Consider the following 25214-nt stretch of genomic DNA (forward strand, 5'->3'; position numbering starts at 1 on the left):
GTGTAAGGTTTCCTCAGTCTGATACAAAACACTGTGGATGCCAAATATCTTATTTTTTTAAAAAATGTTGGACACCTACAAACAGAAAATTTTCAGCAGTTAGGTAGCATCTGCTGTGCATGAACTTCTCGAACCTGATGTTACCTGAAACATTAACTGTTGCTCCCTCCACCCATGCTTCCTGATCAGCAAGATATTTCCTGCATTTGATTTGTTTTTAAACTGCAAATGCTAGAAATCTGAAATAAAAACAGAAAATGCTGGAAATACCCAGCAGATCAGGCAGCATGTGTGGAAAGAGTGGCTGAGTTAATGTTTCAGATCACAGGCACAGTAATGTAGCAGTTAGCGTAACGCTATTACAGTGCCAGCAACCTGGGTTCAATTCCGGCCACTGTCTGTAAGAGGTTTGTACGTTCTCCCTATGTGTCTGCGTGACTTTCCGGTTTCCTCCCACATTCCAAAGACGTATGGGTTAGGAAGTTGTGGGCATGCCTTGTTGGCGCCAGAAGCGTGGCGACACTTGCGGGCTGCCCCCAGAACACTCTACGCAAAAGATGCATTTCACTGTGTGTTTTGATGTACATGTGACTAATAAAGAAAATCTTAAAAACAGAAAATGCTGGAAATACTCAGCGGATCAGGCAGCATGTGTGGAAAGAGTGGCTGAGTTAATGTTTCAGATCAAAGATCCTTCATCAGAACTGGGAGAGAGAGAGAAAATAAGTTACTTTGAAGTCGTGAGGAGGGATGCACAGGAATATCGCGAACGGTTCACAACCTTTTTTTGTTTTTTGAGACTTGTGAATTCGATCAGTTTTTGATTCCATGGGTTCCACCCCGCCCGTTCCCTACAACCGTCTCTGATGCCTCTGCCTCCTCCTGCAAACACGTGGACCCAGGGGGAGCAGGGCGGGGAACAGGGCGGGGAGCTGAGACCGGGCGCGGTGCACCCTGGGACCTGTAGTCCGCCGGCCGCGGTCCCGGCTGCCGCCCCCGCCGAGAAGGACTACAATACCGGGAGTTCCCGCTGCCCGACGGCTGGCGCATGCGCGGCGTCCGCCATCTGCTTTGCGAGCGGGCGGCGAGGAGTGGCGGGCTGGCGGCTGAGGGGAGGGGGAAACCGTCCCTCGGAAGGTGAGGTGGCCTCAATGACGGGGGGGGGAGTGAAGGAAACTGCCTGTGGCTCGGCCGGTGCCTGGAGTAGTGGCGGCGCCTGAGGGGGAGGGGAAGGCCCGAGGGAGGCGGCGTCTGTGGCCGCGGCCTGTGAAGGGCTTTTAAAGGGGACCCGCGGCCGGCCCGTCCCCTCCTCTCCCCTCCTCCCTCCCTCCCTCTCCCCTCCTCCCTCCCTCCCTCTCCCCTCCTCCCTCCCTCCCTCTCCCCTCCTCCCCTCTCCCCTCCCCCCCTCTCCCCTCCCCCCCTCTCCCCTCCTCCCCTCTCCCCCCCTCCTCCCTCTCCCCCCCTCCCCCCTCCTCCCTCTCCCCCCCTCCCCCCTCCTCCCTCTCCCCCCCTCCCCCCTCCTCCCTCTCCCCTCCCCCCTCCTCCCTCTCCCCTCCCCTCCGGGGGTGGCGAGAGGAGCAGCCCCGGCACCTCTGCCCAAATCCGGGCAGCCTTCAGTCAAGTTCCACCCGAGGGATTTGATTTAAAGTGATTACATTGGATTAAGGGGTGGCAGTATTGGTTTATTACTGTCACTTGTACCGAGGAACAGTGAAAAGCCTGTCTTACAAACCGATTGTACAGGTCAATTCATTACACAGTGCAGTTACATTGAGTTAGTACAGAGTGCATTGATGTAGGACAGGTAAAAACAATAACAGTACAGAGTAAAGTGTCACAGCTACAGAGAAAGTGCAGTGCAATAAGGTGCAAGGTCACAACAAGGTAGATCGTGAGGTCAGAGTCCATTTCATTGTATAAGGAAACCGTTCAATAGTCTTATCACAGTGGGGTAGAAGCTGTCCTTAAGTCTGGTTGTATGTGCCCTACCTGATAGGAGAAAAGAGAGAATGACCCGGGTGGGTGGGGTCTTTGATTATGCTGGCTGCTTCGCCAAGGCAGCAAGAGGTATAGATAGAGTCCAAGGAGGGGAGGCTGGTTTCCGTGATGCGCTGGGCTGTGTGGTGACCATGAAACTATCAGGTTGTGGAAGCCCAGAGGGGACACGAGAGGGACTGCCGGTGCTGTGATCTGGAGCAACAGACGATCTGCTGGAGGAACTCATTGGGTACAGCACAAGAAGAGGCCCTTTGGCCCAACTGGTCCATGCCAATCAAGATGATAATCCATTGGCCCATAACCTTCTAAACCTTTCCTATCCATGTACTTGTCCATGTGTCTTTTAAAATTGCTTTATTATTGTCACATGTACTGAGGTACATTGGAGAAACTTGTCTTGCATACAGATCAATTCATTTCAACAATGTTATTGAGGTAGTACAAGGTAAAACAATAACAGAATGCAGAATATAGTGTTACAGTTACAGAGTAAGTGCAGTTCTGGTAGACAATAAGGTGCAAGGCCATAAAACTTCTTTAGCCAGAGGGTCGTGGATTTATGGAATTTGTTGCCACGTACAGCTGTGGGGCCTGATCATTGGGGGTATTTAAGGCGGAGATTGATAGGTATCTAATTAGTCAGGGTATCAAGGGATATGGGGAAAAGGCCAGGAATTGGGGCTAGATGGGAGAATAATTTAGCTCATGGTGAAGTGGCGGAGCAGATTTGATGGGCTGAATGGCCTACTTCTGCTCCTTTGTCTTGTGATCTTGTGATAACAATGTGGATTGTGAGGTCAAGAGTCATCGTATTGTACCTGCCTCAACCACTTCTTCTGGCAGCTCACTCCACATACGTGACACCCTCTGTATAAATAAATAAATTGCCCCTCAGATTCCTATTAAATCTTTCTCCTTGCAGGCTACCCCTAGAAAACTCTATGCAAAAGATGCATTTCACTGTGTGTTTCGATGTACGTGTGACTAATAAAGAAATCACCTTAAACCTGTACCCTCTAGTTCTTGATTCCAAAACCCTGGGGAAAAATAACGAGTGTTTTCATCCTACCAAGGCCCCTCATGATTTTATATACCTCTATAAGATCACCTCTCAGTCTCCTAGGAGGAATGAAGTCCTAGCCTGTACAACCTCTCCCTGTGACTCAGTCCCGCAAGTCCTGGCATCCTTGCAAATCTTCTCTGCACGCTTTCCAGTTTAATAACATCGCAGCATCTATGGAGGGAAATGGACAGACAGTGTTTCGGTTCAAGACCTTTCATCTGGACTCTGAGTCTGTCCAGTGCTTTGTGTGTCTTGCACCTTATTGCACTGCACTTTCTCTGTAGCTGTAACACTTTACTTTTATTGTTTTTACCTGTCTTACATCAATGCACTCTGTACTAACTCTATTTAACTGCACTGTGTAATGAATTAACCTGTACGATCAGTATGCAAGACAAGGTTTTCACTGTACCTCGGTACAAGTGACAATAATAAATAAACCAAACCAAAAGCAGCGAATGCTGAAGATATTCAACAGTCAAGCAACAACATCTTTGGAGAGAGAAGCAGAGTTAATGTTTCAGGACAATTACTATTTGTCAGAATTAGTGTATGGTAGCGATCAAAAAAGTTTTAAGTTGCAAAGAAAGGGTGGAGAAACGTCAGCCAATGAGGACAGTGCAAAGTTTCTTTACTCTGATACAAAAAAAACCCACAGATGATAAAAATCCTACTTTTAAGTTATAGAAGTCCATCTGGGTACTTAAAGTCATTCTGTTAAGATCTGATGTAATAACAGAAAGTGCTTGAAAAACTCAGCAGTTATAGTGAGAGGTTGGGGAGGATCGGACTTTATTTCTTGACACATAGGAGACTGAAGGGTGATCTTCAGGAGGTGTATATCGTGAGGGTCTTAGACAGGGTGAATGCACACAGTCTTTTTCCCAGGGTTGGGGAATCAAGAACCAAGGTTCATTTAAGTTAGGGTGAGAGGGGAGAGATTTAATAGGAACTGAGGGGTAATCTTTTTACACAGAAGGCAATGGACATATGGAACGGCTGCCAGCAGAAGTGGTTGAGGCAGGTACAATAACAACATTTAAAAGACAGTTGAACAGGTAGGTATATGGATAGGAAGGGTTTAGAAGGATATAGGCCAAATGCAGGCAAATGGGACTAGTTTGGATGGGCATTTGGTTGTCATGGACCATTTGGACCGAAGGGCCTGTTTATGTGCTGTCTGATTCTAGGTCAGGCAGCATCTGTGGAAAGAGAAGTAGTTAATATTTCAGTCGAAGACCCAAGAGACTGCAGCTGCTAGAATCTGGAGCAATAAACAATCTGCTGGAGGAGCCCATACAGGGTCATGATGCAGGGTTTTGACTCAAGAAGTTGACAGTTCCTCTCCCCCCTACAGATGCAGCATGTCCTGCTGAGTTCTTCCAGCAGATTGTTGCTACAAGTAGAGAAAGCAAGGTAGCTTAAGTAGTAGGGAAGATGGCAGAGGGAATATCTGTAATGTGGAGAAATGGTGTAGCCATTGAGTGGACAGGTAAGCTCCTTTGTCTATGTAGTTTGTTGCTAATGTTATGAAGTCTGGGAGATGTTGCAAAGTTTGGCCAACTGGGATGTGCCCAGAAGGGCAAAATAAAAGGAATATAAGATTATCAAGAACAAATGGCCAGTCCTGATACAAACAGAAGGAAAGAGCAAGTTATCTGAAGTTGGAGAATTTATTATTGAGTCCTGCAGACTGCAACATGCCTGAACAAAAAAAAGGGTATTATTCCTCGAGCATGTAAAATCTGACACTTTCCCCAGGCTGGACAGGGTGTGGCTCCATACCCAGTCAATGCTTAACTGTTCTCTGAAATGGTCCAGCAAGACACTCAGTTCATGGACAGTTAGAGACTGTAAATGCCAACTTTGTCATTGATATCTACATCCTGTGATGTGAATTAACTCCTTCATAGCCTAGCTGGTCTGAGTCTGCACTTAAGTAATTTTCTCTTGATAACTGTTTGCATTTTTAAAATCCCAAGGAACATTATCAATCTAAGTTTGATGCGCAGCCACTCCAGAAGATTTAAAAACCAAAAATGATGCAAATGTTCAGCAGCACAGTCAGGCAGGAGATCCAGAGATGATTCAGGTCAGTGTGAAGATAGACAATCAGAAAGCTTGGTGGAGTGTTTTGGGAAGGAAACTTTGGAGTTTCATACTGTAGCTCTTAAAGGCACAGAGTGGACTGATTTAATATTGGGGTGACACCAAGGCCAGAAGTAGAGTACATACATTTGAGTGATTTGGGGCTGGAGGAGATTAGAGAAGTCAACATGGGGTGAAACTGTAGTGCAGGAGATGCAACACCTTTTCCCTTCCCTTCTTCCCTTTGCATGATCCAGGGACCCAAACAGCCCTTCCAGATGAAACAGAATTCACTTGTATTTCTTCCAATCTGGTGTGCTGCATTCAGTGTTCACAATCTGGGCTTTTCTTTGAAGAAACCAAACGGAGATGGGTGATTGCTTTGCAGGATACCTCCATTCAGTCTGCAGGAGTGACCTTGAGCTTGTATTTGTCTGCCACTTTAATTCACCATCCCACTTCTACTCTGACCTTTCTGTCTGTGGTCTCCTGCACTATTACAGCAAGGCCCAATGCAAACTTGAGGAACAACACCTTGTCTTCAGTCAGGGCATGATAAAGATTTCTGGACTCTATGCAGAATTTTTCATTATTAGGTACTTGCTCTTTCTACCTGTCATCATTTGACTGAGTTCTGTTTTATTCTGTTTGTATCTTCTGGACTGCTAGGCATATCCCTCAGCCTCGCCGTAAACAACACATTACACAAGGAAGTTTAATGTGCTTATAACTGCACATGTTGTCCATTTGGTCTCAACCTATCCTCCTTCTGCCCCACTTTCTCTCCTACTGAAAACTAACTGGTTTCTTTCTTTCCCAGTTCTGTTGAATTGTTCTGGACCTGAAAATATGAACTGTTTCTCTTTCCACAACTGTGACCTGACCTGCTGGGTGTTTCCAGCATTTTCCTTTTTCATTTCTGATTTCCAACACCTTAAATTTCTTCTTGATTTTCATGAGACTAGAGAGAAGTGCTTTAAATTAACAATCAAAGCAGTATAGGTCAATGACCCATTATCTCTATGTTCAATTTGAATAGGAATTGGTGTGAGCTAGAACACAGCAGATTTTTTGATGACCTTAAATTTCCAAAAGTGGGTGCACAGGACAAATGAAAGTGAGATATGCATTTATAAGTGTATTTTTTATCATCCTGGACACTCCTCTTCTTCAAAATAATACAACAGATCTTGTACATGCATTGAAAAAGCAGAAGGGGTCTTAGCTTAAAATCTTGTTTGAAAGATGACATTGACAGTGCTGTACTTGAGTTTCAGTTTGTACCTATTTGGTGGAGGAAACACCCGCTCTGATCTTGTGTTTTCCCTAACTCTCAATACATTCTACTGAGCTTTCAAAGTAGTATTTTTGTGTACTCAACCTGTGTTATTTTTCTTTCACTTACAACTCCTTGCTACTCCTTGTGTTTGTATTCTTTGATAGACGTCTGGGCTCTGCTCATTAAGAATTAGAAGATTGTGTTGACAATGATAGGATATAGTGTTGTGGAAGGAGGTTTGCAAGGAGCATGAAGGTCAGGATTGGGCAGAAATGTCTAAATTCCATGTTAATGTATATACATTTGTGCAAAGTTGGCTCAGGTTTAACTTGTATAAGACATGCCCTAACAGAATTTTACGTCCCCTGCCCCAAATCTTCAGCTTGGTGGGGGGGGGTGGAATGTCCTGCAGTTTGCTGGAAATGTGAGTTCAAACAAAAATAAATGGATAACTGGGACTTTGGTGCCAAATGGGACCAATAACCGGTCTTCTTTACTGTTGAGATTTCAGAATTGAGAAAGAAATGAGTGATAGAAAGAAATAGGGTGCATTAAAATCCAAACTGCCACAGAAAGAGAACTAGAGGACAGAAGAAACCTTGAATTAAGCAAGAGGTGATAGGAAGGTTAAGTAAAAGATTGAACAGTTTAATTGTTTGTTTTCTGGGCACTGAGACTGGAGACACAAATTGGAGGTTTGCTTGGATATGAAATTAAAATCCAACCTGAAACTGATCAGATCATGGCCAATCCAAATCTGAGCCTGATTTTTTTTTCCATTATATGACCGGACCCAGAGACATTTGCATAAAAACACAACGAGAGGGATCGTTCTGCTGTGTATAGATTGCTTTTGATCAAGAACCGAAGACATGCAGTAAAACTAAGCAAATAGCAGCTTTAACCCTGTAGTGAGTTTAAAGTGTAATAGCAACACTTAATCTATTAATGTTTCTTTGTAACTTAATTCTTCCACCTAAATTGCTGAATATGTTGTCCGTCAATTGGTATTGTCAGACTTGGATACCTGGCTTTCTAACCCATTGTATTAAGTTGTTTGTAATTAAGGAGAATCGTTAATGTCCTAACATAGGTTCTTAGAGGACGCCACAGGTCACATCTTGTTAGTTTGAATACCTGATCATTACTCCTAATCTCATTCTCCTGTCACTAACTAATTTCTTCAGCAAATCAGTAATTCACCTTCAATTCTGATTTTTTTTTTAACTTCGGTTTACAGACTTTTCACATGTTTTCTGGAGTTTATATCAATATCTACAAAACGTCCATCCTTCAGAAACTTCAACTTCTTTGAGCATGACCTACAGTTTACAATCCACGTTCGCTCTGTCTGATCAGCTGAAAATTTTCAAGGTGTCCAGTCACTGTATCCTTCTCTAGATTACCTCTTGCTTCTTTCTTAAAAGCAGAATGATGTGCCTGATTTGCCACTTTAATGGAACAATTCCCAAATTGAGAGAACTTCTAAAGAGCATGTCAGCATTGTCACTAGTGGGGTGGGAAAGAACTTTTAAAATGGCGAGGGAGCACGGTAGACAGCAAGGAGACGAGATCTGAGAGAAGAAACTGAGTGAATCTAATGAGAGCTCAGCAAATTGAGGCTGAAATGGATAAAAATGTCAGGGAGTGAAAGAGGTGAAAAATTCATCATAACTTGGATAAAAGTACTAGCTTTCTAAAACAAAATAAAATGTATTACTTGTAAGTGACCCTCAAGTTCTTTGGATTATCAATCTTGCCTTCCTAATCAAGGCAAATGGTTCCGTTTCTATAAGGGATTTCTGTATTGTTGAGAAAATATTGTCAGATGTGTCATCTTGCTGATTAAACTCTATTCAGGTGCAAGCAAGAGTTGCCATGACCTAATTTGAAATGTCCCATCCCCCTTAACCCTCAAAAAAACACAACACAATGGATGAACTGATTGCTTAGCATGGTCTCTCAAATAGCAGCATAAATTGGCTGGCACGTACAACCATGAAACAATGATTGCCCTTCAGAATAGGTAATTGACTGTAAATTCGGATGTAAAAGTTTATATTGAAGAGAGAGCAAATAAAATTGTATGGCATTTCATTTATGAACATGAATAACTTCTAACTATTGGTCATTATATCTATAGCAGAGGAAGATGCACATTCCTATTAACAAGGTCTCCTATAAGTGGAAGAGGAGGAAAAGTTTTGATTTATTTTATTCAAAATAAAATGTAATATCAAGTGTGTTTTACTGAAAGTGCAGGAAAAGCCCAGAAGGTGCAATGACTGAAAAACTGACTGGAAAATGTGTTTTGGTAATGCTTTGTTTTCTTTCCAGTTCTTCCATCATTAAACCAGAAATTATCAGACTGGAAACTTAAACATGCAGAGTTACTTCCTTCAAACTGTCCTTTGGCACTCAAAGCAAGCTTGTAATGTCCGACAATGCGTCACTCGCATATTTCCAGCTACGTGTGGGAAGATGCCTTTTCTTATACCTCACCAGGGACAGCTCCTGCACATGACCCGCCCAGTTGTTGCCTTGGAACAGAGAAGGCCAAATTTCCAAGTAGAACCATCGGCCACAGAGCACAAGGACACTGACAAAGCCGAGTCAGATGACCCCAAGTCTTTACCAAGGAGCGATCCAGATCAAGACACCTTGTCGGACTCAGTTCAAGAAACATACTTTTCCAAGACAAAACCAAATCAAGACGTAGCAGATGTGGAAAACGATCCTCTCCATGACCGCTCAATTGGCCTATATCAGCGATTCAAAAAGACATTCAAACAGTATGGGAAAGTCATGATCCCAGTGCATCTGTTGACATCAAGCATATGGTTTGGTACATTTTATTATGCAGCATTAAAGTAAGTATGTTGTGTGTTAAATTGTTTACAAGTTTTAAGCTAACAAGACAGATTATAAATTGAAAACTCCTTGGTGGAGCATCACTACCAAATCTAAATTTAGAATTTTGCATCAATTGCTGGGTTTTTTCCCTTACGATTTTTTTTGTAAAAAGCTGTTTAAAAAGTTAAAAATTTTCTTGGGCCAAATTCACAATGGTGGACCCCTTCAGTGAGACCTGAGGCTGTTCCACAATTGGTTTCAGTGCAGTAGCTGGGCTTATACAATGTCACATCTCTGAAAACAGCTGTTGGGCTGCTTGTCTTCTTGGCTAAGCTGCCAGGTACAGAGTTTGATTGAGGACCAGGTAGAGGTGAGAAAAGTGATCACATTGATGGTCTTACACAAGGCATATCTAAACCTGGAAAACCATGAGTACAGTAGGGCAACAATTTTAGTCATAGGATGATACAGCAAGGATACACACCAGTCCATGCCCCTGCAGTGTCTTTCAAAGAGTTAGTCTATTAATCCCACTGCCTTCTTTCCTTGCAGTCCTGAAAACATTTTACTCGTTCCCTCCTCGGTTTGTGTCCTTTTGTCATTTACCTATGTCTTGTACCCTTAAACCAGTGGGAATAATTTCACCTTTATTTTATCATAATGAAGACCTCCTTCAAATTTCAAGAAAAACAAACCCTGTCTCACAGCTGAAGTCACTCATCCCTGGTGCCATTCATGTAAATTTCTATGAGGCCTTTTATAAAGTGTGGTGCCAGAATTGCCCACCAAACTCCAGTTAGGGACTCACTAGTATTTAATAAAGGTTTTAGCAAGTCTTCCTAGCTCTTATACTTTCTACCTCTAATAATGTCCAGGATCATCTCCTGCCACCTTCGAATTTGTACGGGTACACTCAGGTTTCCCATCTTTTATACCACATAATCATTGATTTATGTCAAAGGAAATTATTCTGTTGAGTTGTCGTATTCTGTCACAACCTAAGGTGCTATAACAGGAAGTAATTCCGAGTAACCTCCGATTTATATTAGTGTTTTAGTTTGTAAGTAAAACATAGCTCCTCATCTGCTGAGGATTTAAGTTATATGCACGTCTGCTCTTCAGCTTGTGTTAATGTACGTGTTATGTGCTGGGAGAGTCTGTAAGTTTTAGTTGCATGGAATATTGGATTCAAAATGTACAGAACATGCCCAGGTTTTAAGAGTCGATATATTCCAGGAGTAAGTACTTCTGAGGAAGATATAGAATGTTATTCAGAATCTAATTATTACCACTTTCAATTTGATTTTTACTTAAAGCCTTATTTTGGACATTATTTAAAATTCAGTAATTTGACAAGTCCAGGAATTGTGACTTTGAACATTGACAACAAAAGGTAAAATAGCAGTAATTACATTTGAAAACTTAACTGTGTGTCCATAGATTATGACTACCACCAGTTTTGATGGGGGAATACCATACTTCATGCCAAAGATTATTAAAATACAGATATACACTGCCAAATCGAGTTGTAATTCAAAGTAGGTTATAGCAATTTAATTCTGGAATTTTCTTTCTCAAACTTTACACACTGTATCAGACAGAGTTGTAATATGACCCATGAAATGTACTAAAATGTAGCTGACAGTTAGAAATAAAACTGGCATTAACTATGAAGGGGCACTGAATGGAGGGATGTTAATAGGCTATTTAGCTCTTTAAGTGAACTGGCATTCACTGAGATCACAGCTGATCTGTGACGTAACTCCATCTGCCAGCTTTTGGCCCATGTCCCTTTACTACCTTGGAATAAAAATCCTTATTCACTTCAGATTTAACATTAAATCCTGACCTCCCGTTACTAGCAGTTTGTGAAATAGAATTCCAAACACCTAACATTACGACTGAAAGTTTCCTCGTTTTACAACCGAAGCCCTGGCTCTACCTCGCCTCTTTCTAATCTTACCATCTAGCAGCAGTAGCTTTTATTGGTTCTCTTTAATGATGCATATCACCTGCTTTTAAAACCTCAGTAGGCAGACAGTTGGGATATTCCCCAGAGCAGCCTGATTTGCAGCTTTCCTCTGCAGTTGTCCTGGCCCCTTGGATGCCTGTGCTGTACCGGGGAACTCTTCATGGAGTCCAAAGGAGTTGCACTGACTTGTGCAGATTTCCCAGCTGACAGATCTGTCCGCTGAGATTACCTGGTAGCAGTATAGTGGTCCCATTCATTATCTGAACTGTGACTGACCTAACTCAATCATCAATTAAATGTTTATGTAACCAAGAATAGAATGCGAGCATAACAATTAAATGCACTATTGGATTGCAACATGTACTGCAGTCTGAACCAGAAATTGATCTCATCCTAAAGTCAAGTATAATGTGATTTCTACCGAATATCCATCAGATTTAATGGGGAGCTTGAATAAGCAATCAATTAGTGGCCAAGCAAGCCCTGAATATTTATTGTAAATGATGTATCATTAGTGTTGAGCATTAAATCTATCATCTGCTTATCTCCATAGCTAGGAGGATAATGTTTTAATTCTGCTGACATTCAATTTGCTAGAAAGTTTAAAAGGAATACACTGTCTGATCCTGATGTGAACAACCAGAATTTTCTGTTGTATGTCATACTTCCATCATTTGCTGTTTATTTTTTAAATTTTTTATTCTAATTTACCACCGAGAATCATTTGCTTTACAAAAAAACATTTAATACTGTTAATATTAACAGAAGAGTGGCTCAGTGAGATTGTTCTGTTATAACAGACTAATGTTTGTGATTCTGAAGAGATTCACAAGCTTTGGATTGCATTGGCAGCATCAACAGCCGATGAACCTGGAGGTGGAGGATTGTCAAAGCCATTCTGAATTGTGTTCCATCTTTCCATGTTCATCCCTATTAATTCAAGGCCATGCCATGTTCCAGAATGGAATTAGGTTGCGTGTAGTTCACATCTTACATCCCCACCAGGTACTCTAATTCCCAATATTCTTGACGGACAGGCAAAGATTTTAACATTATTGCAGTTGTTGATCACATCCTCTTGATAGGATGAACAAGAAGTGGGAGCTAGAATAAGCCATTTCCCCCTCTCTTTCCAAGCTGGTCCACCATTCAACAAGATCATGGCCAATCTTCTCCCTCAAGTACCATTATCCTGTCCTATCCCCATAACCTTGATTGCTTCAATGTCTAGAAAACTATTGATCTCAATTTTAAATGCTATTAGTGACTAAGTCACATTGACATCTGGGATAGAGAATTCCAAAGGTTCATCACTTTGCTCCTAGTTTTAGATCCTTCAAACTCCGGGAAAATATCAACCCTGTAGAGCCCTCTGAGAACCTTGTGTGTTTCTATGAGGTCATCTTGAATTCTAAATTCCAGAGGATAGAGGCCTAGCCTGCTTAATTTCTCCTCATATGACAGGCCTTCCCCAGATCCAGTCTGATGAATCTTCAATGCATTCCTTCTACAGCAAGTATATCCTTTCTTTATCCATAACTTTTTTGGATCTTGGAAAAATCATTGATAAAGAATATGGATAAATGGAGCTCAAGCATAAATCCCAAGCATAAATCCCTCTGTTCCCCCATTAGTCACAGCCTGCCAATCTGAGAACTGTTAACCCCTACAGTGGTAATCTGTTAACCAATTTTCAAGGCATGTTTGTAGATTACTGTCAGCTCCATGTGCTTTAACCTTGATCACCAACCTCCTATGCAGGACCTCTTTGAAAGCCGCCTGGAAGTGGCATTTTACATCCACTTGTTTTCCCCCTCATCTAATCTATTAAATAAATATAGAGGTATATAAGATCATGAGGGGTGTAGACAGGGTGAAAGCACGTAGTCTTTTCTCCAAGGGAGAGGGTGCTAAAAACAAGAGGGCATGGGCTTAAGATCAGAGGCAAGAGATTTAAAAGGGACATTGGGCGGCCTCTTTATCCAAAGGGTGGTGTGTATTTGGAATGAGCTGCCAGAAATAGTGGTTGAGGCAGGCACATTAGCAACATGTAAAATCCATCTAGAAAAGTACATGGATAGGAGAGGTAAGACAAGGTATTTTTATTAGTCACATGTACATCGAAACACACAGTGAAATGCATCTTTTGCGTAGAGTGTTCTGGGGGCAGCCCGCAAGTGTCGCCATGCTTCTGGCGCCAACATAACATGCCCACAACTTCCTAACACATATGTCTTTGGAATGTGGGAGAAAACCAGAGCATCTGAAGGAAACCCACACAGACACAGGGAGAACGTACAAACTCCTTACAGACCCGGAATTGAACCCGGGTCACTGATGCTGTAATGGTGTTACACTAACCGCTATACTACCATGCATGCCCCTGTGGGCCAAATGCGGGCAGATGGGACTAGCTCGCTGGGCAACACAGTCGGCATGGACAGGTTGGGCTGAAGGGCCTGTTTCCATGCCATATGAATCTAAATCTTCAAATAGTCAACTAGCATTTCCCTTTCATGAATCCGTGTTGACTCTGTTCAATCATCCTCTTTTCAAAGTATCTTGATATCACATCCTTTATTATACAATCCAACTTTTTCCATCTGACCAGTATCAGACCAAGCAGGTAATTCCATGTGCGCTCTCTCCTTCCTTCCTTAAACAGTTTGGTCACATTTGCTCCCTCCCTAACTTGCTGGAACCATTCCAGAATCTACAGAACTCTGGAAGATTGATAACCAGTGTCCCCTAGACATAAGACACTGCAGATGCTGGAATCTGGAGCAAAAAACAAGTTGCTGGTGGAACAGTGAGTCAGACAGCATCTGTGAAGGCAAAGGGATAATTGAAGTTTTGGGTCGAACTCTACATCAGGATCCTAATGCAGGGTCTCGACCTGAAACATTGACTATCCCTCTGCCTCTACAGATGCTGCCTGACCTGCTGAGTTCCTCCAGCAGCTTGTTTTTTGCTCCAACTTCTCTGTTAGTATTTCTTACCTAATGCATTACCTTTATTTCCTCATTTACACTGGACCCTTAGTTCTTTACTATTTCTCGGCTTTTTTTTGTATCTACAGCAAATGTGTGTTTAACCCTCTTGGTCAATTTGCTTGTTTCCGATAAGTTCTTCTGCGTCTATCCATAAAGGGCCCACGTTTCCCCTTTTTAATCCATTTTACATTCCCATAGAGGCTTGTGCAGTATTTTTGATTCTCATGAGCTTGCTCCCATATTTTCTTTTTCCTTTATCAAGGACAGAAACAGAACTGTTGAAACCATCAGTTTTTTCCTTTTTTTAAATATATCTTTTGTTCCTGCTTTTACTCCTGTCTTTGATTTGCATTCTTCAGTGCAGCCAGTCTTGGAGCAAGCACAGCCAGGCACTTGCGCAAGAGAGGCCCTACACTGGTCATGCAGTCAGCTGGGAGCTAGTCTCTCTGCAGAAGACTGCTCCTGAACCATACTGATTCTTCTAGCTTGCTCCCAAAGACAGTCAGACAGCAGCAGCTTGCTATTAGAGAAAAATCTGTTCCAGTGTCTTGTAAACTGAGATCATATCACCCCATGACTCCCTAAACTTCAGGGAATACAACCCTTGTTTGTACAATCTCTCCTTGTGATTTAACCCTTGATGGCAATCTATGTTGCATTCCTTTCAAAGTCAATATGCCCTTTCTAAGGTCTGGTTCTCAGTACAGCTGATTTAATCTTTATTACCTGTAGCACAACTTCTACCTTGATTATATTCTGCTTCTCTTGATATATATATGAAAAAAACACTGATGAGACTTGTGGATTATTTCCTCGTGTCTGTGAAGGTTTAATGATCCATGTGAATGAATCCCAAGTCTTTTAGACCTCCATTGCTTTGTTTTTCACCAGTTGGAAAGTATGGTTCTGTCTTTTTGACCTCATAACTCTGAGGTTACAAGTGTATTGCATTTGCTATGGATTAATCTGTCCACTTAATACATTCATCTCTCTGTAATTTAGTGTCACCAGTAAACATGGCCTGTCCTTTTATCCCAATGTCTGAATTATTCATAAATACAGTGAATAGTCAAGACCTCAAACAGTAAAACCCAGTTTGAGAACCTGCCATTATCCATTTTATAGACTCAGCCAGTTTCCTAACCAGGTCAAAAATTTCTCTCAATTCCTTTAGCACTGAACCTGAATTAGCAAAAACACAGGCAGCAGCACAAGATTTTGAATGCATAGGTATTATTTATCACCATTAGTATCTTAGTGGTAAATTGCTGTGGAAACTAGAAATTTAAGCAGTTGCCTTAAGTTTTTTTTAAACTCATACTCAATTATGGCAATGTGATAATTGGCCCTGAACTAAACCAAAATAAAAACCAGAACCTTCAAAGCTTATTCAGTAAAAGCATTGTTAAAACAGCTTTTGCTAAAAACACTAATGCTGATTTTTCTTTTTACTTTCAGAGGTGTTAATGTGGTCCCGTTTCTTGAGTATGTAGGAGCACCTAAAGGAATAATACAAATTTTGAACCATTCGACAGGTGGAAATGCACTGACTGCTTATGCATTGTATAAGGTGAGTAAAGTGTTACATTGGCCGGTCTTTCCATTGTTATACAGGCAGCTCTGCTATAACGCGTTTTCCATAATGCAAATTGGATGTAACATGATCAATGAATTAAGGAACACCATTTGTATAATGCGGGCCAAATTGGTTGTAATGCAGTTTTAGTCGGGAATCAGACGCAGGTACCAGTCTCAGCGCAGGACACCAATGGAATTTAACACACAGTCACTTCCATTGATGCTTTGTTTTTGCGAGGCTGAAACTCTAACCCCTAACTGCTTTTTTTCCCATTGACACAATTGTTTTTATAACGTGATTTTCTATGACGCAGGGTTTCTTAGGAATGCAGCTACTGCGTTACAGCAGAACTACCTGTGTATGCCATCTGTGTATGGTGCTTCTGCCAGCATGGGGGCCTCACCATCTGCAGATTCCCCTCTAAATCTCATACCTTCCTCACTGTTCCTTCAGTGGTGCTGGGTCTAAATGTTAGAGCTCCCTACAGTTCTGGGAGCAATCTCATGATGTGAGCAGCAGCTGTTTAAGAAGACAGATCATCCCCACCCTTCTGAGGGTGATGGGCAGCAACATCCACTTCTTGGAAATTAAGAAAAAGATTGGAAACGGGCGATTTGCACTGTAGATCCATGGCCTCCCATACCCAGTTTTATTCTTTATAAGATAAGATATCTTTATTAGTCACATGTACATCGAAACACACAGCGAAATGCACCTTTGCGTAGTGTGTTCTGGGGGCTGCCCACAAGTGTCACCACGCTTCCAGCGCCAACATAGCATGCCCACAACTTCCTAACCCGTACGTCTGTGGAATGTGGGAGGAAACCGGAGCACCCAGAGGAAACCCACGCAGTCACAGGGGGAATGTACAAACTCCTTACAGACAGCAGCGGGAATTGAACCCAAGTCACTGGCGCTGTAATAGCATTATGCTAACCGCTACACTACTGTGTCTGCCTGGTGCTCCTGATCTTGTCCAGATTTTTCCTAAAAAGCCTCAGAGCTATTCATCTCAATTCCTCTGTGTGTATCAAGTTCCACCCTCTGGGTAAGCACATTTCTTTTGAATTCTTAATTGGATTTATTAATGTGTATCATTTAAAGCCAGAAGTTGTTGTCAAAAAAAATCCTCTCATCATGAACCTGTCAAATCTTTTCATAATCAGAGAACTTAGTCCAGCCCTATTTTGTTCAGCCTTCTCCAGTGGGTATTACACCTTGTGTACGAACATAAGCAGAAGTACGAGTAGCGAAATCATCCCTCGTGCCTGCTCGGCTGTTAACTATGGCTGACCTAATCTGCACCTCGGCTCCACGTTCTTGGGTCATTCCCCAGAACCCAAGACTCCCCTGTGAACCACACTGTCAACCTCAAATATATTTAGTGACTCAGTCATAGAGTAATACAGCACGGAAACAGGCCCTTCAGCCCAACTCATCCATGCTGATCAAGATGCCCATCTAAGCTACTCCCATTTGGCCTGTATCCCTTTATCCCTCCATGTACTTATCCAAGTGTCTTTTAAATGTTGTTTGCTTTATCTGCCTCAACCACTTCCTCTGGCAGCTTGTTGCAGTAGAGAATGTCAAAGAATCATCGCTCTCAGAGATGAAATTCCTCCTCATCTCAGTTTTAAATGGATGCCCTCATTCTGAAACTCCCCCTGTGGTTCCATACGATCCCTCTAAATGAAGCAACCCTCTGAATCTCGGTTGGTTTCAATAAGATGCTCTCTCATTCTTCTCGACTCTGATGGGTAGAGATTTGACCTGGTTGACCTTTCCTCATGGAAAACCCCTTCCTTTCAGGAATCTAGCTGGTGGACCTGCTCTGAACCGCCTTGTGAGGGAGTATGTACTCTTTTAATTAAGTGGACAAAAATGGGTGTGATCTCACCAATGCCCTGTACACTTGCAGCAAGTGTATCGTTGGAAATGATTTTGATCTTTTAAGTGGCCAGATGGATAGTTGGCAAATTTGATAGCATTGAATGTAAAGTAATCCGATTTTGGAAGAAGGAATAAGAAACTAACGTACAAAGACATCAAGGGATACCTGAGACCCTCAGAAACCGGATCATTTTCAAAATCCAGTGCAGAGGTGGGCAACCAGATCATGACCACACAGGGGACTAGAGTCGTACTTGTACAGCATGGAAGCAGGCCCTTTGGCCCAACTCGTCCATGTCGACTGTGTTGCCCAGCGAGCTAGTCCCATCTGCCTGTGTTTGGCCCATAGCCCTCTAAACCTCTTCTCTCCATGTACTTATCTAGACGGCTTTTACATGTTACTAATGTGCCCACCTCAGCCACCATTTCTGGCAGCTCATTCCAAATATGCACCACCCTTTGTGTGAAGAAGCTGCCCCTGATGTCCCTTGTAAATCCCTCACCTCTGGTCTTAAACCTATGCCCTCTTGTTTTTAGCACCCCCTCCCTGGGAAAAAGACTGCGTGCTTTCACCCTGTCGATGCCCCTCATCCTGTAGCAGGTCACCCCCCAATCTCCTATGTTTCAGGGAATAAAGTCCTAGTCCAGGCAATCTCTCCTTGTAACTCAGGCCCACCAAGTCCAGACAATATCCTAGTAAATCTTTTCTGCACTCTTTCTAGTTTAATAACACCTTTCCTATAACAGGTTGACCAGAACTGTACACAGTACTCCATGTGCAGCCTCACCAACGTCTTATATCGGGAGTAACGTATTCCTGTTCTTAGCAGTGCTGTGTATCATGGACCAACTTCCTGCACGATGACATTTCTGCACCTGTTCATTGACCCATGTCCCTACTGTGGTGCAAGAGGCTCATTAAGGTCCTGTTTAAAACCACAGTGCCCCAGGGTTTGCACAACAGCGAACCAATGTTCCAGAGGTTAGAATTCACGTGTCCCTCCCTCAATTATGCATTTGGTTATTAAAGTACGTTACCGTTGTGTTGATGGGGTTGCCTGTTTTCTTGCTGAATTGCTTTTATAGTAGAAAGGAATCTTCTCAAGAGATTCATCAGATCCCTAACCCATCCCTGTTTATCCCAGTCACTACCTCAGTATAGCAAGACTTTGACCACTTTGCACTACAGTGGACTTTTTTTTGTTCTAATTGTGTTCTTTCATGCAAAAATCGTGTTTTTTCTTGTGAATGTTGTGTATCTGATGCTCTGTGTCTGTGATGCTGCTGCAAGTAAGTTTTTCATTGCACCTGTGCACTCATGTACTCGTGCAGATGACAATAAACTTGATTACAACTTCAACTTAAGAGAACAATTCTGAGAGGCCTTGATAGGAGTAGTGAATAAATGAAAACACAATGATGCTGGAGGAACTCAGCAGGCCAGGCAGCATCCATGGAGAAAAGCAGGCGGTCAACGTTTCGGGTCAGGACCTTTCTTTGAGACCTATGTTTCTCTAGAAGTGGGTATCTCAATGACATGGCTATGTTGTAGATTAATTGGCAGTGAAAGCAGCATTCTTTGGGTGTGGAGGCAGAGACGATATGTAACTTGTACCACTCTTCAAATTTTGATTATTTTTACTTCTCCATTTTAAAGCTTGCCACACCAGCCAGGTACACGGTGACCTTGGGAGGAACCTCCCTCGCAGTTAAGTATCTCCGCTCTCGTGGTTACTTGTCGACGCCGCCTCCAATGAGGGTTTATATACAGGACAGAATGGAGGAAACCAGGGAGCGATTCTCTGAAAAAATGGAAGAAACAAAGGAACTGCTAACTGAGAAAATCCAGGAAACCAAAGACATGGTCTCCTTTAGGAAGAAAAAGGAATAAAAATGTGAGGGTACACTAAAAAAATTCCAACTGTATTAAATCTAAGAACTTCCATCACCTCCTGTAAAGTTGAAATGCTGTTTATTTTGTGACATAAATTGAAAACTGCTGCTATCAAGGAATGAATTTGTTATGATGCAGAGATACTGCTGAAAAACCATTCCTGAACAATTGTGTAATTTTTGGCAGTAAGATTTTTAATAACTTGAGTGGAAAAGTTGCCAAATGGTCCAACAAATGGTCCTACATTCACTGGTGTAAAGAGAAAAGGAAACACTGAGGCTTGTACGATGGTTATAAAAGGGACTGGTTTACATTAACTATTTCGAGACTTGTTTGAGTTTTGGTCACTGAATATCAGAAATGTCAGCTGAAACTTTATTTGTGTATTGTGACACCTTCAAGCTAAATAAACTCCAAATACTTCTAATATGAAGTACACAAGTGCTGTCCAGCAGCGTGTAGTAATAAAAATGCTTGAAACACTCAGCAAGTCAGGCAGCATCTGTGGAAAGAGAAGTAGAATTAACATTTGTGGTCCAAGGCACTTCATCTTCAACCTGAAACAGAAATTCTGTTTCTTTCCATAGATGCTGCCTGACCTGCTGAGTGTTTCCAGCATTTCACATTTTTATTTCAGATTTCCAGCATCTGCAGTTTCTCAATTGACACTTAACACTAACCTGCTCACTGCTGCCCAGTTTAGGTTTTGCTAGGGTCACTCAGTTCCAGATGTCATCAGAACCTTGGCCCAAACAGGGACTAAATCCCATCACCTGATTAGGTGAGCTGAGAGTGATTGCCTTGGACATCAAGAAACCCTGCTAAAATTGGTCAGTGAACAGCAAGGGCAACACCCTCCAGTGATTAGGGTCGTAGCTTGCAAGAAGTGTAGCGGTTAGCGCGACGCTATTACAGCGCCAGCGATCGGGGTTCGATTCCTGTCACTGTCTGTAAGGAGTTTGTGTGTTCTCCCGTGTCTGCGTGGGTTTCCTCCAGGTGGTCCGGTTTCCTCCCACATTCTAAAGTTGTACGGGTAGGTTAATTTGGGGGTTTAAAATGGGCGGCGTGGGCTCGTTGGGCCAGAAGGGCCTGTTACCACACTGTAAATAAAATTTAAAAAGAAAGGTGGTTGTGATTGTTGGGAGGTTCGTTATCCCAGTTTGAGGACATTATTGCAGAAGTTCCTAAGGGCAGTGTCCTACGGCCAACCATCTTGAAGCTACTTCTATCAACGATTTTCCTTCCATCATAACATTAGAAGTGGGCTTGCTTGCTCAAGATTGCACAATGTTCAATTGCATTTACAACTCCTCAGCGAATTAAGCAGCCCATGTCTGCGTGCACTAAGACCTAGATCACTTCCAAGCATAGGCTGATAAACTGGCAAGTAACATATGAATCATAAAAAGTGTTGGGCTGTGCCTTGATGTTCAACAGCATTACCATTACCAGGTTCTCCCACCATCAACAGGTTGGGGGGGGGGGGGAGGGGGTCACCATTCACCAGAAGCCCAACTGGACCAGCTACAGAGATATGATGGCCACAAGAGCAGGTCAGAAGCCAGCTACCTTGCATGAATGACTCAGCTCCTACCACCTCAAAGCCTTGCCCCTGTCTGCAAGGCACAAGTCTGTAGTGAGATGGCATACTTTCCACTTGCCTAGATGAGTACCAGATCCAACAAGTGTTAAGAAGCTCATTGCCATTCAGGATAAAGCTGCCCACTTAATTGGTCCTGTTATCATCCACCTGAAATACTCATTCCTCCAATGTCAGCGCACGATGACTGCAGTGTGTACCAGCGATAAAAAGCATTCAATTACTCACCCAGGCTACTCCCAACGGTACTTCCAAAACCCACAAGTTGTACCACCAAAAAGGCCAAGGGTAGCAGGCACCTGGCAACACCACCCATCCAAGTCACACTGTGGCGATTTGGAATTACATTACCAGTCCTTCATTGTCACTGTCTAAATTCTGAAACTCTCCAGCCAACATCACAAGGCAATGGTTCAAGAAGTTGGCTCACCAACACCACCTTTTCAACAACAATTAGGGATGGCAATAACTGCTGAGTTTCCAGTGATCCCAGAAAATGATATATATATATATATATATAACTTCAAGTGATTTCATGATCTCAATGTTAGTTACTCAAACCTGAGTATTTGTAATCTGCTCAGAATTATCTGATATACTCCGCTTTACAATCAAACAAATCGATCTATACCTGTGTGTGCTTTAAAACACTACCCCACCTTAATGGAAATAAACACATATTATGTGGTATGACACATGTCTTAACACTGCGAAGTACGATTTCTTTAACTGTGAGAAGAAGGGCAAGAATTGACTCTCACTGTTCTGTTACCAAAACACTCAAATTCTGGTTTGTCTTCATTATATCTGCATTACATCATAGAAATGTGCAGATCTTAAAAACAGCATTGGCATGGCCAAAGTTTGAGTGGCTGGTGAAGAGTGTGATCCAGTTATTCATTTGCTCATTCAGTTGAGGATTACAGAATTCAGGATCAGGTTTATTATCACTGCCTTATATGACATGAAATTTCTTGTTTTGCGGCAGCAGTGCAGTGCAAAGACTGAAACATACAAAATAAATAAATAGTGCAAAAGAAAGGAACAATGAGGTAGTGTTCATGGGTTCGTGGACCGTTCAGAAATCTGATGAGGGGAACAAGTTGTTTCTGAACTGTTGAGTGTGGGTCTTCAGAAAGATAAATTTTTTCCACTCACATTTCTTGACACATGCACAGGCTTCGCATTACAGAAAATTGAGATATGGACCGTTTTCATGAACATAACTCTTCCATAATGTGGGTGGTGGGGGGGGTCACCTTTATTAAAATCACCAGGCAAGATTTCCGCATGACTGCCAGTAACTCAGTTACCAGCCATTATAAATGTAAACAAGCAATAACATGACAAGCCCACTCTGTGGCTGGAAAAGATATTTCAGACAGATCCATCTTTTCAGCTCCTGCACTCTAATATAACCCTTGCTTATTTTTTGATTCTCTCATGAGCGATACTGATAAGGCCCAGACCCCGACTGCCCTTGAGGAACCACTGTTGAGCTACCTTCCTGAATTGCAGCAGTCCATGCAGTCTGTCATATTCGGGAGGGAATTTAAGAGTTAACCATATTGAGTACATTTGTAGTTTCATATCGGTCAGGGTAACACATTTCCTTCCCTGTAAACCAGGCAGGTTTCTACATCAGTGTGATTGTTTCAAGGACACCATTATTGATACTAGCTTTTTAATGCAGGATTTAAACAGAACCTGAATTTGATTTTCCATCTAGACCATATCAAATACACTATCTGTATACATTCTTCAAAAAAATTCCTTTTCAAATCTATACAGATTGTCCTTGATTAGCCTGTGCCTTTCTAAATGATAATTTATATTGTCAAATGCAACTGCATAAACATTCAGTGAATGACAACTGTATTCTGCTGGAAGGCCTAAAATAACCTGTGTTGTGGGTCTGGCCATGGCCATTAAGGGTGCTATTGGCTTAGCAATTACACTCATGCTTATTGACTGCCAATATTTTCTCATACATTCTATCTTTCTAATTTACTTCTTAATATCACCACTGCACCTTCTGCACCCCTCTCGGCTTTCTCCAGTATTGAACTCAGGATATCTGACATAAGCTTCTCTTTTTGTGTTATCTCAAGCTTTTCTACCTCCAAGGAAGAAATAGATTTAGAACTTCCATCCTCCTTCTTAGTGGGAACACATTTGCTCTTAATGTACTACATCAGTACTATGCTTGGCACTATCCTGCAGAATACTCATCCATTAACAGCACTCCTGGTCTGGGGATACCAGGCATTACATCATTGGACCTTGGCCAATGAGAGTGCAGTGCATAATTTAGTACCCAGCCAATAAGTGGACAATATGGATTATTGGTCAGCCAATGAAACTTCAGTAATATATTTTGTTGATATAGCCTAGGCTATTTTAACTGGGGACAGAAGAGGAGGAAGCAGAGGTTTTACTCTTCAATTAGTATTTTACAACTTTGGGATCTTTCAAAAACTTGTGTCAAGCAAAGTACAAATTAGAAAAGAACACTATTTGCAAAATTGGCACCACTGACTTAAGTGTCTCTTGTTGACCTTAGTGATAAAGTCAGTGCTGAGAGGAGGATGAAAGACAGTGAATTCTACAAAGATTTACTTAAGCTGAAAGTATAATGAGTGGGGGGAAGATGCCCCAAAGATACAAGCTACTCATGTTCAACTGGTAACTGTTGCTCAACTGAGGGGAATGCAGTGAAATGATTTGTTGCATTTGTCAGTGGTTCACCTGCTGCAGTGTCTGTATTTTTGTGAAGGGACTCCTGCTACAGTATCCGAGCCCATAATGTCTGGAAACTGGTCAGCAGGAGATGGTGCGGGGAATCACAAAGAGTATCACAATAATTGGGAAAATGCAGGAAATGGAACAACACAGAGTTCACATGGAGGCCAGTGACACTAGAACAACGCAGAGTCCAGCTGAAGGAAGCCTGATCACAGGCATCAGGAGGTAATGAGTTATGTTCTGGGAATGACCCAGACTGGGAGCACAGATGCTCAGTGAAGAAAATTGGGCTCAATGGTATATTAAGTGCCTCTTGTTGACCTAAGTGATGAAGTCAGAGCTGAGAGGAGGGTGGGCAGATTGAAAGGCAGGCACAGTAGTGTAGTGGTTAATGTAACGCTATTACAGCGCCAGTGACCCGGGTTCAATTCCGGCCACTGTCTGTGAGGAGTTTATATGTTCTCCCCGTGTTTGCACGGGTTTCCTCCGGGTGCTCCGGTTTCCTCCCACATTCTAAAGACGTACAAGTTAGGAAGTTGTGGACATGCTATGTTGGTGCCGGAAGCATGGTGACACTTGCGGGCTGCCCCCAGAACACTCGACGCAAAAGATGCATTTCACTGTGTGTTTCAATGTACATGTGACTAATAAAGATATCTTATCCTGCTATGATGCAATGTTCTGTGAGAAGGAGGCAGGCAAAACAGTTAACCCTGGATCTCTTCATAAAGGAAGAATTACAATCTGGTCCCTCTTCACAACAAGGTGAACCACAGCCTGGCTCATCATCCCAGCTACATCCATTTCACCTCCTACTCCTACGGATGTCTTTGTGGGTTCACACTGTACTTTGTATTAAATCCCATTACATGTTCACTGCTTAATAAATAATATAGTAATACCCTATGGTTTGTCTTCCATGAAACCGTCATTTATCACTCATAGATAGAAAAATAACACTCTCAGCAACATATATCTATACATATCAGGTTGTAATGACCCTTTCTTTTTAAAGAGCTGATTCAACTAACACTCTTGTTCCCAGGAATCCATCGTGACTGCCAGGTGAGGTGTCGGGGTATCAGGTATGAGGAGCTTTTGATGTCCCTGGGCCTGTATTCCATGGAGGTCAGAAGGATGAGGGGGGATCTCATTGAAACCTACTGGATACTGAAAGGCCTGGATAGAGTGGACGTGGAGAGGATGTTTCTATTAATAGGAGAGTCTAGGATCCAATGGCACAGCCTCAAAATAAAGGGA

The 25214-nt window shown here is 42.4% G+C and overlaps 2 protein-coding genes across 5 annotated transcripts in view; both read left to right on the forward strand.

Moving 5' to 3' along the window:
* LOC127574209 (melanocortin receptor 5-like) overlaps positions 1 to 25214 on the forward strand; it is a 286745-nt gene that overhangs the window by 190253 nt on the left and 71278 nt on the right. The window lies entirely within an intron of this gene.
* Positions 971 to 24838, forward strand: fam210aa (family with sequence similarity 210 member Aa). Of its 4 annotated transcripts, XM_052023025.1 has the most exons (6): positions 971 to 1137; positions 5044 to 5153; positions 7669 to 7802; positions 8766 to 9298; positions 15705 to 15816; positions 19373 to 24838. In XM_052023025.1, exons 4-6 carry the CDS (start codon positions 8811 to 8813, stop codon positions 19604 to 19606), a joined length of 834 nt encoding a protein of 277 aa, XP_051878985.1. In that variant the 5' UTR covers positions 971 to 1137; positions 5044 to 5153; positions 7669 to 7802; positions 8766 to 8810; the 3' UTR covers positions 19607 to 24838. The 4 variants fall into 4 exon arrangements, with proteins under 4 accessions (XP_051878985.1, XP_051878986.1, XP_051878984.1 ...); XM_052023026.1 differs by lacking the exon at positions 7669 to 7802; XM_052023024.1 differs by lacking the exon at positions 5044 to 5153.

Source organism: Pristis pectinata, chromosome 9 (assembly GCF_009764475.1).
Source record: "Pristis pectinata isolate sPriPec2 chromosome 9, sPriPec2.1.pri, whole genome shotgun sequence".
In the NCBI taxonomy this organism is placed as follows: domain Eukaryota; kingdom Metazoa; phylum Chordata; class Chondrichthyes; order Rhinopristiformes; family Pristidae; genus Pristis; species Pristis pectinata.